Below are 15,324 nucleotides of genomic sequence, written 5' to 3' on the forward strand. Positions count from 1 at the left end.
CGCCACCGCTGCACATGTCTGCATATGTAGCTGTGTAAGCCAGGCAACTACTGCACCTTTCTTGTTGTAAATCGCTAGATATAGGACTGAAAAAAATGTGTGAAACTTTGTTGCACATACACACTGGCAACTACTTGGGCAGGCAAGGTCAGTCATTGGTGTCGCGTTGTTCTGTTGCTGAGCACGAAGTTGTGGGTTTAATTCCTAGCCATTGCAGTTTCAGTTTAAGGTAGGCAGAATGCAAGAACCCTTGTGTCATGTGGTTTGGGTGTATATTAAAGAACCTTAGGGCGGTCAGAATTATTCAAGAGCCCTCCAATATGCCATCCCTTCGTAATTATTGCGTAGCTTTAGGAAATGAAACCACGATTTATTTTAAAGGGCCCTGAAACGGTTTGGACAGATTTTGTAGACGCGTAGGGTACAGCTTAAGTAGAACATTCGCACCACAATTTTGAGTGAAGCGTTACGTATTAATCGACGTACAAGCGATTACAAGTTACCCTCCTCCCTAGCCATGCTTTTCCTCCTCAACTCGTTCGCTGAGCAATCGGGGCTAAGCTGTGTCTTCACTGGTTCTGCGTCACGATGGACATCACATCGTCCACTTCCGATTGTTTTGAAGCCTGTTCCCGGCCGCGAGAAACCTCTCCACTAGCCGCTTGACCATCAACCCCAAGCGAGAGCTATTGAAGCAGCGTGCGTTGCGAGCATTCTTTCATAGCGCGGAACGTGTTTGGTATTCTGGTAATCACACACTAGCTGAACATTTCGACGGAACGGTGGAGGCATAAACTCAAGCTGATGAAGGAACTTTAGCGTAGATGTACATGAGCTGCCTGATCGGTCTCTATGGTCCAGCCACCTCTTGACGCAGAGCTTAACTAGCCAAAGAAACAGCTAATATTTCTCTAACCAAGTTCAAAATATTTTAAACATTTACAAAAACAAAGTGTTAACAATTACACTCCTGTGAAAAATTTACACCAGCAGCAAAGAAGAATACATTTTGTTACTGCTATTGTGTCTGGTTGCGCTCTATGCCACCAGGTGGCTGCACAGTGCAGACCATTCACATTTGCGCTTCTGTGCATCCCGTGAAACGACATGCAAGGGAATGAGGCCAGGCCCTGTCCCCTTGCGATTGCGTTTATCCTAATACCGGACTCGCGAAACGCTATTGCGTTAGTGATCTTCCGGTGTAAAGTGACGGCCGCAACGCGCAAATCCTGGTGCCGATCGGATAGCGGCATTCCGATGTGCTGCAGCCGGTCCCCTTGTCTACTGGCTTGCAGAGGGACACGATGTCGCAACTTGACATATTGCCAGTCGCTACATTTGCAGTCCACAACGCAACAAAGTCGAATCATAGTGCTCGCGAAAAGACAGACTGACACTGATGGCGGAGCTCTCATCAAAGACGGAGCACGTTGTAACACAAGCAGACGACACTTGCTGTGTGCTGGAAGTGCTTAAGTGTACTGAAAAATTTTTCTTGTGCATTCTCTTTATGTTAATTTCTTTTTATAAAAACAAATTAACTAACATTCCAACTATTACGAACATTATTTGTTTACCATAAGGTTGGAAAAATTATCACGCACCCTGGTCAGCCAATTGGATAGCTCGCCCCACTGACGTCATATGGGTGATTTCCGTCATATGGGTAGGGGCGGCTTAAAATTCCACCGAGCAGTGTGCTGCGACCTGCAGCGATGTGCATTTTTAAAACCTTATAATAAATTACATGCTTTATGTGGAGCACTTAGATGTGTCAATTAATGATCTGAAGGACCTACTCTAACGACTCAGTATGTTTGTAGAAAACCGTCAAAATCGTTTCAGGGTCTTTTTAATTATTCTAATTATGTTTCCTTTTCTTCATGATGTAGTTAAGAAGCAGAAAAATGCTATGTGGTGTTTCTTTTTTTAATTTCACTGTTTGAACAAGTCGGATGAGTTCGCACAAAGGCATGTTGCTGTAGGAACAGACAATAAACTTAACTTGACGTTCATCTGATTGTGTCTACAGCTGCTGTTGAAATGGTCAAAGGATGCATTGGTGTCTAGGACATGTTTCTGTCTGCACATCTGCAGGTCTGAACCTGCCTCCCAAGTCGGCTGTTCGCAACCTTGCCGACTTCCTCAGTCACCTGGGCCTGTCCAAGTATGTGCCAATGTTGGAGGCTCAGGGTATTGACCTTGATCAGTTCCTGGCATTTGGCGAGGCCCAACTTGAGCAGGCAGGCATACGGTGAATGGCTTCTCTCATCCTAAGCTGCATTGTCTGTTCAGAGGGACACTGTAAAAAGCAATATGCGACGCTGATTTTATTTTGGTAGTGTATTCATTCAAGGTTCGCTTCGCTTTTATTTGGTAGGAAGATGTTATTATCTAAGATAAGGAAAGTAGGTTTTCAATTACTGCTCGGGGTGTTCAAGTAGAGAAATTTCTAAATTGAATACGAGTATTTGATAAAAATGGCCTCTGAATACCGAATAAAATATATGATATTTTTCATTCCCAAACAAAGTGAAATGGGAAGTCTGCACGGAATCCTTGTTGCAAAAATTGAGGCTTGTATACTAAATACTATACTTTTTTATTTTATTTAACAAATGTGTTATATACTGTTTGCACCTGCAAAGGGTTTTGTAAATGAGCAACTACTGCTTTCGGTTATTTGAGGCACCATGACCATTACAGTAATGAGACAAAGAAGCAGCACATTGCCAGATGCTGGTACAGTGTTGAGTATGTTGAAGGGTAGAAGTGCTGTACTACAGCACTGCACATAGTTATTTGTTTCAAAAAACTTATGAAAAGTTTGGATTTGATTTGACCTGCAATTTTTTCGGCCATTTTTGTTTCCTGAAAGCTATGGTATACCAGGAAAGCCAGTGGTACTTCTACTGCTCTCATAGAAAAAGAAAAAGAAACTTAGCAAGAAAATGTGTATTATTTATTTATGTGTTACAGTTAAGAGATAGTGCTACCCTTATTGTGCGTGTACAAAAAAAAATGCTGAGAGGAGTTGCAGAAAGGCACCTTGACCATGGTAGCACACAGCCGATCTAGTGAATGCAAACCTGGGAGACAGATTGGAGGAGGCAGATTGTTTAGATCAAAATGACTCCAGTTTCCGGTGCTGTCCATATGGTCTGATTTGTCATGCGTGCTACTGCTTGATAATTCGTCAACATCAAAATCTTCACCACTGTCTGCTTCAAATCATCATCACTGGAAAGGCTGTCAACAACAAAAGAACTTGCAATATGTTTCATGGCCACGCTCGTAGCTGGCGACGCCGTTGCCATTTTTAAAGCCCAATTTCAGAAAGGTTGTGTTGGGCTGCCTGGTAAAAAAATGCTACCTAAACACTTTTAAAAAGGCCCTTTTGAGCATACTTCTGCAGTGTGTAAAGTGTATTTTGGTTTTAAAAATCTAAACATTTGTGGAAAGTTCATGACGATTTAACTCGTCATGGGCACCAGAGGGCACACATCGTCATGACAAGTGGATGCATCATCCACAGTTAAGAGGCTAAAGGGATGCAGGCTTGGTGGGCCTGGCCTAATGATAAAATGAGACAAAAAATTCATATGCAGGCTGCCCAAAAGGGAGCCATTCTTATTGAATGAACAGAAATTATTAAGCAGAGGGTTCATCTGCGCAGGAACCACTGATTTTCTGCAGCAGAATCATTCGGAGCAGTCTTTGCTTATTGATTTAAAAGGACTTTCAGAGGGCTTAGAAGAACTTGGAAGAAGGGCCTAGTTGGTGCATATATGGCATGATTTAAGAGCGCAAGAAAACACAGACATGGCATGAAAGAAACAAGCGCTTATCCCGTGCCTACCATTTTCTTTTGTGTCATGTCTGCTTTTTGCGCTTTTTAATCGTGTCATCCTTACTACTTATAAGCTCTCTCCCCCCAAGACTCCAATAAGTTTTCTTATATTTGACAAAAACATAGATTTGGTAATTTTGAACTGGCGTGCCAGGTGCGTGCAAGTTGCACAATAGCTGTAGCTCAAGTGCGTGAAGGGGGCGGAACTTCAGACTGTTGCGTGTGATGTGGCCTTCGTGCCCAGAGGGCCCAGGACTCCCACATTATCGTATGATCAGATGACTCACCTTAAAGGAACACTAAAGGCAAAACTGATTTGAGCTGTATTAGTAAATAACCATTCCACAGTACCATAAAAGCCACTCTTACCGCAAGAAGAAGCTTGGTAAACCGGAAAAATATGCAAGAACAAAAGATGGGTGGTGAAGCCACCTTAAAAATTCCTGCACCCTTGTTATCAGAGATTTAGATGCCATTTGCTCGGGCCTAGTTAAATTTTTAGTGCTAAAAGTGAACTGCATTGTATTCTAAAGAAAGCTTTTGCTGAACTACGACAGCCAAAACGCAAAAAAAAATCCGCAATTCGTGACGTCACGCTGATGTACTGGCCCCGGTGTTCAAATTTGAAATTCGAAAATGAGATTTTGATGGTCATTTTTTCATCTAATAGTCAACATGTTACAGTGAAATCAACGAAAGTAGAGTTCTTCAAGAGTACTTTATTAATCTGAACTGATTCAGTGTTTCACTTTAGTGTCCCTTTAAATGAACCCTGTACATAGATAATGCAGATTAGCTCCTAAGTTAGCTTATCACTTCATACTCCTAAAGAAACCAAGAAATTGAGTTTTATTTTTTAATTTCTATAACAAACTACTCCATATATCCTCATGATTTTTGGGTAATATAGACACTATAAGATCTAGTTTAAGGTTGTGCATTATTTTCCCATATTTGCATGTGCAACCGAAAAAATTGGAATTGGCCTTGTTTGACCTTTCTGAGAGCTTCCTAAATAATGCTTTGCATCAAAAGCTTCTGAAGGACAATAATGTCACGCCGAAGGGATATTTTTAGTGTTTCATTGTGCTCACGGCATCACTTTTATTGAAAACAGAGTTTTCGTCTGCAGTGGATATAAAGTATGCACTTGCAGACTGAATATGGTTCTCTGACCAGCCAAATTACAGCATGCAGTAGCATTTTACTATTTAGGGTGCTTAAAGCTACTGGTGTGCAGTCTTATTGCATGATACATGACAGATTTCTCCGGTAGAAAAGGTCTTTATTATTCGAACTTAAACACTCTATGGGGACAAAAGCACTGCAGCGTCTCGTACAATAAGCAAGGTATAAGCAAAAATAAGCTATTTTCGGGGAATACCTTACTAATTTTTCTTTTAACGATGTTCACTTTACTCAGCAATAAAATTGTTATAATAAATCAGCTATCATTGTCTCTGGACCGGCCAGAAATGTTGCTATGGAACAGTTACTTCATTGACCAAGAGCAGGCCTATCATGATTGAAGAAATGATGAGGGCAACAACATTGTAACCGGGCATGGGCTGTTTGTTCAGGGCAGCGCTGCATGCACAGACGCTTCTAAATATACCTATACTTATTTATTTGAATGTCCTTACAGACCTCGTATGAGGCATTGGGTAAGGGGAGCATCACAGAAGGAGTAAAAGAGTTTATGTAGTGGCCATATAACAAAACATAATATACATACATTCTTAATTGACAATATAAAAATGTATACACAACATATTATACAAACATTAAAGCATTGCACAAAAATAATAGGACCGGTACTGTACAGATTAGAGAAAAGATAAAAGATATAGTTATATCCATAAACAATGTAATAAAAAATATAGCCACACTAATCTCATAGGACAAACAATACAAGAATAATGAGTTAAATAATGAGCTCATAAACAAGAGAGCGCATAACTGGAAAACAAAAGAAAATGCATCATGCATTTAATTGAGGTTAGGCACTAGAATATGAACTTATGAGCTGGCTGAATTTATTGAGATTTGTTTTGGAGAGAATGAAATCAGGAAAAGCATTTCACAACTGAATGGCACGAGGAAGTACCGGCCAGTTGAATGTATGAGTGCTCCCATAGATGTGCTTGAAGGTGAGGTGATTCTATAATCTGCGAGATGTGCAAGGTACGACTTGAAGCCGTAAAGTTATATACATAGTCATTCCTGTGCTTCTTTCTACCTAACATATTTGATGGAGGTTTGTGGTCCCTGTCCTGGTGACGAAGCTCTGCCGTGGATGCTCACTCGAGGTTTGCATCATGGCCTCTAGTGAATCGACCTCGACCACACTGGCTGCCCTACCTACCACAACAACTTTTGTCATACGTTCCGCTCACAAAGATCCTGGTGTCTTCTCAGGCCTGGACGGTACCGACATTGATGACTAGTTGAACCCCTACGAATGCTTCAGCTCTAACAACAGGTTAGACCCAACTATCATGCTTGCGAACATTATCTTTCACCTCGACTGAATGCCTCGAGTATGGTTTCAAACCTATGAACATGAGCTCACAAGCTGGGACAGCTTCAATCAGAAGACTCGCAACCTGTTTGGGAACTCCTTGGATCAACTTGCCAAAAAGGAATTATCCACCCGCGTGCAGACGTCAGCGGAGTTATATGTTACCTATATAGTTTGCTTTGCTCTCTACTGCAGAGCCAACGAAAACGTGGCTGAGGTGGCCACAGTTGTGCACGTCCTTAAAGGTATTGCTAACGATGTCTTTAACTTGCTTGTGTTTACCAACGTTTCAACTGTTGACACCATTATAAAGAATGTTGCTGGAACAAACCAAAAGCCATTGCGCATCAATTCCAGCGCCTGCCAAATACCGCAGACACGTCGTGTGATGATATCTTTCGTCCAGCCAGCACCTGCAAGGATGTTATGTGTATCATTCAGCATGAACTTGTGGCGGCCACTACAACTACCCTGGACCCTTAGTCCTTAGGCACACCTTCGGTTCCAATACCCCTTATTCAAACTGTTGTCTCACACGAGCTCACCAATGTGGGCATCTACTCTGTTTCCTTGGCTCTGATGTCCTGCCACACTTTGCAAGTCCACCTCAATGCACACCGGACTTTCCTTCACGGTTACAGAATCTGTATGAATGGTGAACTCCGAACGACAAGCCTATATGTTTTCATTGTAACCGTGTTGGCCACATCTTCTGCCACTGTCGAAGTTGCTGGGGTTCTGCACCACAGACAACTTTTCCTGGTTACTTTAATGCACCCGGCCACTATTGTTTGTATGTGCCGAGCTGTGACCACATTGCCCCTCAAGAACATGTGGCTGAGCTCCTCTACTCCACTTGCCTTCACCACGCTGCCAGTCTGGTTCTCCCCAGCCCCGCCAACACTTTCCTCCCTGACCTTTCTACGATGCTCCCAGACAAAAGCTAAGGAATGCAGCTCCTAGAGGTGGCGCTGCATTGCTTCAGCTGACTGAGCTATTCATGATCCCTACCAGGCAGAACCTCCTAGATGTACAGATCAATGGTGAACAGGTCACTGCACTCATCAACACTGGGGCACACCTTTCTATCATGAGTGCTCGTTTTCGCCAAAACCTCAAAAAAAATTGGTTGGAATGTGCACCAGTGTTGCCAACTAGAAATGAAAAAACCTACAAGTCGTATCGACTTGTAGGTTTTTTAGACCTCCAAAAAAGGTCTAAAACCCACGATGCTGTTACGTTGCTGCTAGTGATACTACAAGAAAGCCAGATTAAGCAACAAGAACTATTTATTGAGCAGAGTGTTTTTATACTGCTAGCCTCTGACGTTGCAGTGACGTGCATTGAATCATCTCACCCCTTAAAGGCATAACGGTCAGATAGTTTCCGTGGCTGTGTTGATCTTCTCAAGGGTGGTGGTGGCTCTTTCACTACGGTTCTTCCGGACTGTCTTGTGCCCTTTTCCCAGTATCTTCTGCCGGTTCCTGCTTATGTTTCTCGCCAGGAGAGTAGACCTCTGATTGAGCTCGATGTCTCAGCTGGTCTAGATGTCGCCACTGGAGACCTTGCGCACAATCCATGGTGACCATCCTCATACCTTGCCAGTCGTGCACTATCCCTGGAATCCACCTTCGACTTGTTACAAAAGTGCGTGTCTAGACTGTTTCATTTGTATTAAATTTTCTCGTACTTGCTGTCGGCAAGCCATCTGCCAGTTTTTCTTTGGGCATGATGCAGTCTATCTTTGTCCTAATCTGGTAACCCAGCAAACATTCTGCCAATGACTTGCCATCCTCTCCAGGTGTTTGGTGGTACCTGAACAAAAAACTATCCAACCGCGTTTTCAAGTCCTTTCCCGGATATCACTTTATTCCTTCCTTGATTGTGCGCACCAGTGTTTCGGCTAACCCATTCGATTGTGGGCGATAGGGTGCTGTTGTGAGTTGTATCTTGTTACATGCCAGGAACTCATGGAAAACTAAGCCCACAAATTGTGGTCCATTGTCGGGCAGAAACGTTTTTGGAAGCCCGAATTTTGCAAATATCGACCTTAGTGCTCCGACCATGGTTTCCGGTCGGGCATCCTTCAATGGCACCGCTTCAATGCATTTTGTTTCCGAGTTTACAATGACCAAGACTATTTGTCCGTTGAACAGACCTGTCAAATCACTGTGCAGACGGCTCCATCCTTTCCCGATTGCCGGCCACGTCGCCGGTACCTGTGCATGTGGCATCGCGGAAGCCTGCGCATAAACATATCATGATCTCGCCAGTCGCTCAATCTATGAGTCTAGTCCCGGGTACCAAAATAGCGTTCCGGCTGTGTTCTTCATGGAAACCATACCAGGATGAGTTTCATGTAGCAGGCTTAGTGCACGTCTTCTTGCCGCCATGGGTCAAACAATGCGATGCCCCCAATACGCCAAACTGTCACTTACGGCCAGTTCCACCCTTGTGTTGAAATACGGCTGGTACTCCTCGTGATCCTGCGGGGCAAACAGCGGCCACCCCTCTAAAATTCATTTTTGACCTGTTGAAGAGTAGTGTGCTGATCAGTCATTTGTTTCACTGCTCGGGCACATGTTGCCATTTCTTCTAGGCCTTGGGCAAACAAAACATACTCCTGTTCATCGTGATCGCTATTTCGCCGCTCTGTAACTGGCAGTGGCAATCAGCTGAGGGCATCGGCACTTGAATGCTCACTGCCCTTACGGTACTGCAACGTATAGCTGCAGTTGCCGAGAAACAAGGTCCAATGCTGAATTCTGGCAGCTGCCAGTGGTGGTAGCGCTTTCCTTGGATTGAACAAACCAGTCAGAGGTGTCCTGATGAACTGGTGTCCATACAAGTAGTAGTCCTTAAACTGTGCAGTGGTGAACACGAGTGCCAGAGCCTCCTTTTCCAGCTGAGAGTAACTGCATTCTGCCCTTGTGAGCTTCCTAGAGTGGAACCTGATGGTATAATCAACAGCGTTGATGCGGTGGGACAAGACGGCTCCAATGCCGACTGCTGACGCATTGCACTGCAGCCGCAACGGCTTATTAGGATAAAAAATGGGCCAAGAACTTGGAAGCCTCCATTGACTCCTTAACTTGCTGACAACATTCTTTGTGTTCCTGCTTCCACTGCAACCTGGCACCTTTCGCGAGAATGGCCTATAGGGAGCCAGCACAGTGGCCAGATTCGGCTGGAACTTGGCGTAATAATTCACAAGACTTAAGAAAGCTTTCAGCTCACTCACCGAAGTGGGTTCTGGCACTTCGAGAACTGCCTTCATGTTCGTGTCCTTTGGCTGCAGTTTGTTAGTGTTGATACGAAGGCTGAGAAATGTGACTTCGCTTTGCCAAAATTTGCATTTTTCTTTATGCATTTGGAGACCACACTCCCGTAGTCTCTGAAGGACTTTCCGTAGCCATGACACATCATTCTCTTTTTCTGTGATGATAATATCATCCAGATATACCTGCACGCCTGGAATATCTCCCAGCAGCCCGTCCATCCTTCTCTGAAGTATGGCTTGCCAGGAGCTTATGCCAAAAGGCAGTCGTTTAAAGCAGAAGAGGCCCTTTTGAGTGTTAAGGACCGCCATCTTCTGGGTGTCCTCATCCAGTGGTAGCTGGGTTGTAGGTCCAATGTCATTAAAACTTCCCTGCCATTCAGCTTTGCAAGAATGTCATCCACTCACGGCAAAGGGTACTGCTCGGTCGCTGTGGCCGCATTGACTGTCATACGAAAACCGCTGCAAATTCTGAGTGACCCATCATTCTTTACAATGGGTACAATTGGTGTTGCCCACTGTGCGGTTTTCACTGGCATGAGGACGTCTTCTGCAACTAGCTGGTCCAGTGCTTCCGACATCTTCTCCATCAAAGTGTAAGGTATGGTGCAGGCCTTGAAAAGCCACAGACCCGCATTTTATTTCGAGTGAAATGCCACTGGCAGTCCCTTGCAAAGTCCAAGACCTCTAGCAAAGATGTCAGGATATTCACTGAGTAGTACTTCTAATTCTGTTAGCTCCATTGGACTTGATCGGTTGCATGCTCGTGACCATGTTCATCAGCATGGCCATGCTGACGTCATTAAAAGCTTTTATCATGTCACTGCCACATAACGACGGTCCCTGGCTGTTGAATACTATAACTGTACCAGGAATATCTTTCCCATCGCACATGGCCGTTATGCTTAGTTGTCCGAGCACTGGAAGTTCGCCCAATAGGTAGGACAGCTTTAGCTGAATTTTCCGCAACGGCGGCCACTTCCTTTCACATTTCTGAAACACTGCTACTGAAATGGTGCTTACAGGTGATCCCGTGTCCACCAGCATTGTTAGAGGGATGCTATTCCAGCTGACGACCTTGCGGATGCTGGCCTCTTGATGATGAACAGCCTCTATCATGTACAGGGCCCTGTTATCATCCGAGGTTGCGCTGTCTTCAGCTGTCGTTCAGTACGAACCCTGGTGCCTTCCATTCATGTATGACCTCTGCTGTTGGTGGCCAGATGTGGTTGACTGGCACATTCGACTTGGGTGGCCTCATTTGCTGCACCTGTGGTACACTTTGTGCAGGTGTTTACATTCATCCTCGGCACGTCTTTCACTACCACGCCGTCCATACAGGCCGCGCATATCCGGCTTTGGCTGCAAATTCCCCGTACGTCTCTTTTGGCATGCAAAATTTACAGCACTTTGCTCTGTAGAGTACATCATCCTGGCATTCTCGGCCACTTTTTGTGCCACAATTGCAAAACGTTCTGCCCGTTCTAGTGTGAGCTTCTGTTGCATCAGTAAATGGCGCCTAATTTCTTCGTTGTGCACGCCACACACAATTCAGCCTCTTAGCATGTGCTACAATGATGTGCCAAAATTGCACTTCCCTGCGAGCCGTCTAACTTCAGCAATGAAATCCTGAACAGTCTCACTGGCTTCTTTTGCGTGCATGAAGAATGCATGAATTGCAGGGATCTCGTTGACTTGCAGGGCATAATGTTCTTCCAAATGCACGGCGACTTCATCGTAGTTAAGCTTGTTGACCTTCTTCGGTTGGCAATGCCCTTGAACCACACCCACTGCGCTGTCCATGAGCGACGATATGAGCAGTGCTCATTTCTTCATTGCGTTGGTAATGTTATCGGCTTCAAAATAAGTCTCCAGATGAACACGATACGTCGGCCACGTACTGTCCGTATCTCCAAATTCTGGCGGTTGCCCAGCACTCACATTTGCATGGGTCTCCTCGTCTAGCGTCAGTACACACCCACGTTGCCACTGTTATGTCGCTGCTAGTGATACTAAAGGTAAGCCTGATAAAGCAACAAGAACAATCTATTGAGCAGCATGTTTTTATATTGCAAGCCTCTGACATTGCAGTGACGTGCGTTGAATTGACTGCCTATTGATGACGCTCGCAGAATCCACTAAAAACACGCCAAATGCACACAACAATCAGAATCACATTCAAAATATGTTTTATTGTGTGTACGTAAAACACAGTTAAAGGAAATTATACCGGACAGGAAGGTGTGTTTCTTTTCATTCATAATAGAATAAAAGATAAATTAGCAATATTGTCGCGTATACCCTGCTGGAGTATACAAGCTGAATGAAGATACAGGCGGTTGCACTTTATGAAAACGTAACCTTTTTAAAAACGTAATGTAACCAGGTTGGAACTCGACATGTTGATGGTGGAGATTGTAACGGTGTGCATCGATGCTCTGTTGTTGCTTTATGTGCACTCGGCCAAGCTGACGGGCTTCTTCCGCGCGTTGCATGAAAAGTTCGGCATCTTGGGCAAGGTCGAGATGATCGATGTTGGCGCCCGGCAGCATTGCTTCTAACATAGTCTGCACTTCACGGCCGTAGACGAAGTAAAACCGCTTGAAGCGTGTTGTTTCTTACATAGCAGTATTATAAGCAAACGTTACGTAAGGGAGTATCTCGTCCCACGTCTTGTGCTGTACGTCTATGTACATAGACAGCATGTCAGTCTTCGTTTTGTTCAGTCGTTCGGTCAAGCCGTTTGCCTGCGGATGATAGGCAGTTGTCCTTCGATGGGTCGTGCAGCTGAGTTTAAAAACGTCATCAATGAGCTGTGCTGTAAAGGCTTTGCCTCAGTCGGTGATGACGTGCGATGGGGCGCCACTCCGTAGGACGATGCTTTGTATGAAAAACTGGGCAACCTCGGAAGCTGTGCCTCGAGGCAGCACCTTTGTCTCAGCATACCGTGTTAAATAGTCCATGGCGACGATTATCCAGCTGTTGCCAGAAGATGATAGTGGAAACGGACCCAGAAGATCCATGCCGACCTGGTCGAAAGGTTTGCCAGGTGGGTCAATCGGATTCAGCAACCTCGCAGGCTTCACAGCTGGCGACTTTCGGCGCTGGCATTCACGGCAGGCTTGGACGTACCGCTTAACACACTTGGCAAGTTTCGGCCAGTAGTAGGATTTGCGCACTCTATCAAGCGTTCGCGTAAAACCCAAATGGCCAGACGGAGGCTCGTCATGACAGGCGAACAAAACTTCGGCGTGGAGGTCTGCTGGAACGACCGAAAGGTAGTTCTTGTTGGTGGCAGCAGAGTTCTTGTACAAGACGCCATGTCGTAAACAGAAAGACGACAGTCCTGGAGCGGTATGCCGGGGTATTGATGGGTTTCGTCCTTCCAGGTGTTCGAATATAGGTCGTAGTGCATCGTCTGTGTGCTGCCGTGTGGACAAATCAGTAACGCTTACGGCCCCAAGGAAAGTGCCGTCGTCCTCAATGTTGTGGTCGGTAGTGTCGATAGGGGCGCGCCAAAGTGCGTCGGCGTCTTCTTGTGTGCAGCCCGACTTGTACACAATGGCCACGTTGTACTCCTGCAAACGTAGACTCCACCGTGCTAGTCGTCCAGAAAGGTTCCGAAGATTTGCAAACCAGCATAACGAGTGATGATCAGTTACAACTTTGAATGGGCGGCCGTAAAGGTAAGGTAGAAATTTGGCCAGCGCCCATTCGACGGGAAGACACTCTTTCGCCGTGATGGTGTAGTTGGTCTCTGCACGCGATAGTGTGCGACTTGCGTAGGCGATCACTCTTCAATACCTTCCTGCCGTTGTACAAGCACCGCACCAAGACTAACGTTACTGGCATCTGTATGAACTTCCGTGTCCGCCTCCTCGTCAAAGTGGGCCAAAACTGGTGCTGACGCCAGACGCTGTCGAAGCTCGGTGAAGGCAGTCTCTTGCTCTGAGGACCAAACGAACGATACATCGTCCCTCGTGAGGCGAGTCAGCGGCTCCGCCATCTTTGAAAAATTTTCAATGAAACACCGGTAGTATGCGCAAAGGCCCAGGAAGTGTCGGACACCTTTCTTGTCGGTCGGTGTTGGAAACGAGGCTACAGCGGCAGTTTTCGCGAGATCGGGGCTAACGCCTTCCGCACTTACCACGTGTTCGAGAAACATCAGCTCCTTGTAGCTGAAATGACACTTCTGAGGCTTAAGGGTGAGGTTAGCCGATTGGATGGCTTCGAGAACTTGCCGCAGTTGTTTCATTCAGGTGGTCGTCAAATGTCGCCGAAAAAACAACCACGTCGTCGAGGTTGACGGGGCAGCTTTGCCACTTCAGACCAGCGAGAATGGTGTTGTCCATCATTCGCTGGGAAGTTGCTGGGGCCGAACAGAGACCGAAAGAAAGTACTCTGAATTCGTAAAGGCCATCTGGAGTGACGAAATCAGTTTTTTCGCGGTCTCGTTCATCTATCTCAATTTGCCAGTAACCGCTCTTTAGATTGAGAGACGAAAAATAACTCGCCGCAACCTGTCTAAAGAGTCATCGATATGTGGTAGTGGGTACACGTCCTTCTTGGTAACATCGTTGAGGCGTCGATAATCAACACAGAAACGAAACATTCCATCTTTTTTCTTGACTAAAATGACCGGGGAGGACCATATGGACTGTGCGAAGGCTGAATGACACCATCATCAAGCATCTCCTTGACTTGGGCTTGAATTGCCTCATGTTCTTTCGGCGAGACACCGTAAGGCTGTTGTTTGATGGGACGTGCATCGGCGGATGTCGTTATTCGGTGCTTCATGATTGGCGCTTGGCCCACCTTAGTAGCCCGAGCGAAGCACGTGTGGAATTCATTCAAGAGTTCCTGCAGTGCGCTCTTTTGGTCGTTCGTAAGCTCGGAGTTTACATTGATGTCTCTGAGCGAACCGTCGTCTGTGTCCACTTCAGAAGCAAAGCACTCGACAATGTCCGTTGATGGTTTGGCGTAGGCGATGGCAGTGCCACGAGAAATGTGCCGATGCTCAAAGGTAAAGTTGGTAACGAGGACCATTGTCTGGCTATCACGAAGTTCCACAAGGCTTCGCGCTACACAAATACCTTGTGCCAGCAACATAGAAATGTTGCCTTCTACAATGGCTTCACCGTCTTGTAGCTCGTCGGACTTGACCGGAACCATAACACTCGCACGCGGCGGTGTCGTGATGCTCTCGTCCGAAACGCAAAGTGCGGATCTGTGTCCAATGGCGTCAGTCTGTGTTGCCTTTTGTGTTGAGAAAGTGATGCAGCGCTTGCGGAGGTCAATAATGGCACCATATTTCCGGAGAAAGTACATCCCAAGAATTAAATCGCGGGAACCTCGCCTAGAACCACACAAGTGGCGAGAAAAGCAGCACCGCGAATTTCTACTCTGGCCGTGCATAGGCCGAGCGGTGTGACGACATGGCCACCTGCCGTACGAACTGGTGCCCCGTTCCCAGGGCAACGTAACATTTTTCAAAACGCTCGCCAGTTTTCCACTAAGAATAGAGCAATCAGCGCCGGTATCTACAAGTGCGCTCATTTTTCTGCCGTCGATCAACACAGGTATGTCCAGTGAAATCTTGCTCGTGGAAACTGGTTCTGGCGTCATCATGTTTTCGTTGTTCTGCAGTCAGCACGATATGAGGTCTTGAGCGCGTCG

General features: G+C 45.8%; 1 protein-coding gene across 4 annotated transcripts in view; it reads left to right on the forward strand.

The window, feature by feature from the left end:
• The window catches only part of LOC135915120 (ankyrin repeat and SAM domain-containing protein 3-like), a 96,042-nt gene that overhangs the window by 70,576 nt on the left and 10,142 nt on the right, over positions 1–15,324 (forward strand). For 2 of the 4 annotated variants that reach the window (XM_065448112.2, XM_065448111.2), the window contains one exon: positions 2,098–2,254. The exons of 1 other annotated variant lie outside the window; for it this stretch is intronic. In XM_065448112.2, coding sequence (XP_065304184.2) covers positions 2,098–2,254 — 157 coding nt within the window. Of the gene's footprint in view, positions 1–2,070; positions 2,255–15,324 lie in introns of all 4 variants that reach the window. One more of the 4 variants, XM_070536849.1, reaches the window with a different exon arrangement.

The sequence above is a fragment of the Dermacentor albipictus genome, chromosome 4, assembly GCF_038994185.2.
Source record: "Dermacentor albipictus isolate Rhodes 1998 colony chromosome 4, USDA_Dalb.pri_finalv2, whole genome shotgun sequence".
NCBI classification, from domain to species: Eukaryota; Metazoa; Arthropoda; class Arachnida; order Ixodida; family Ixodidae; genus Dermacentor; species Dermacentor albipictus.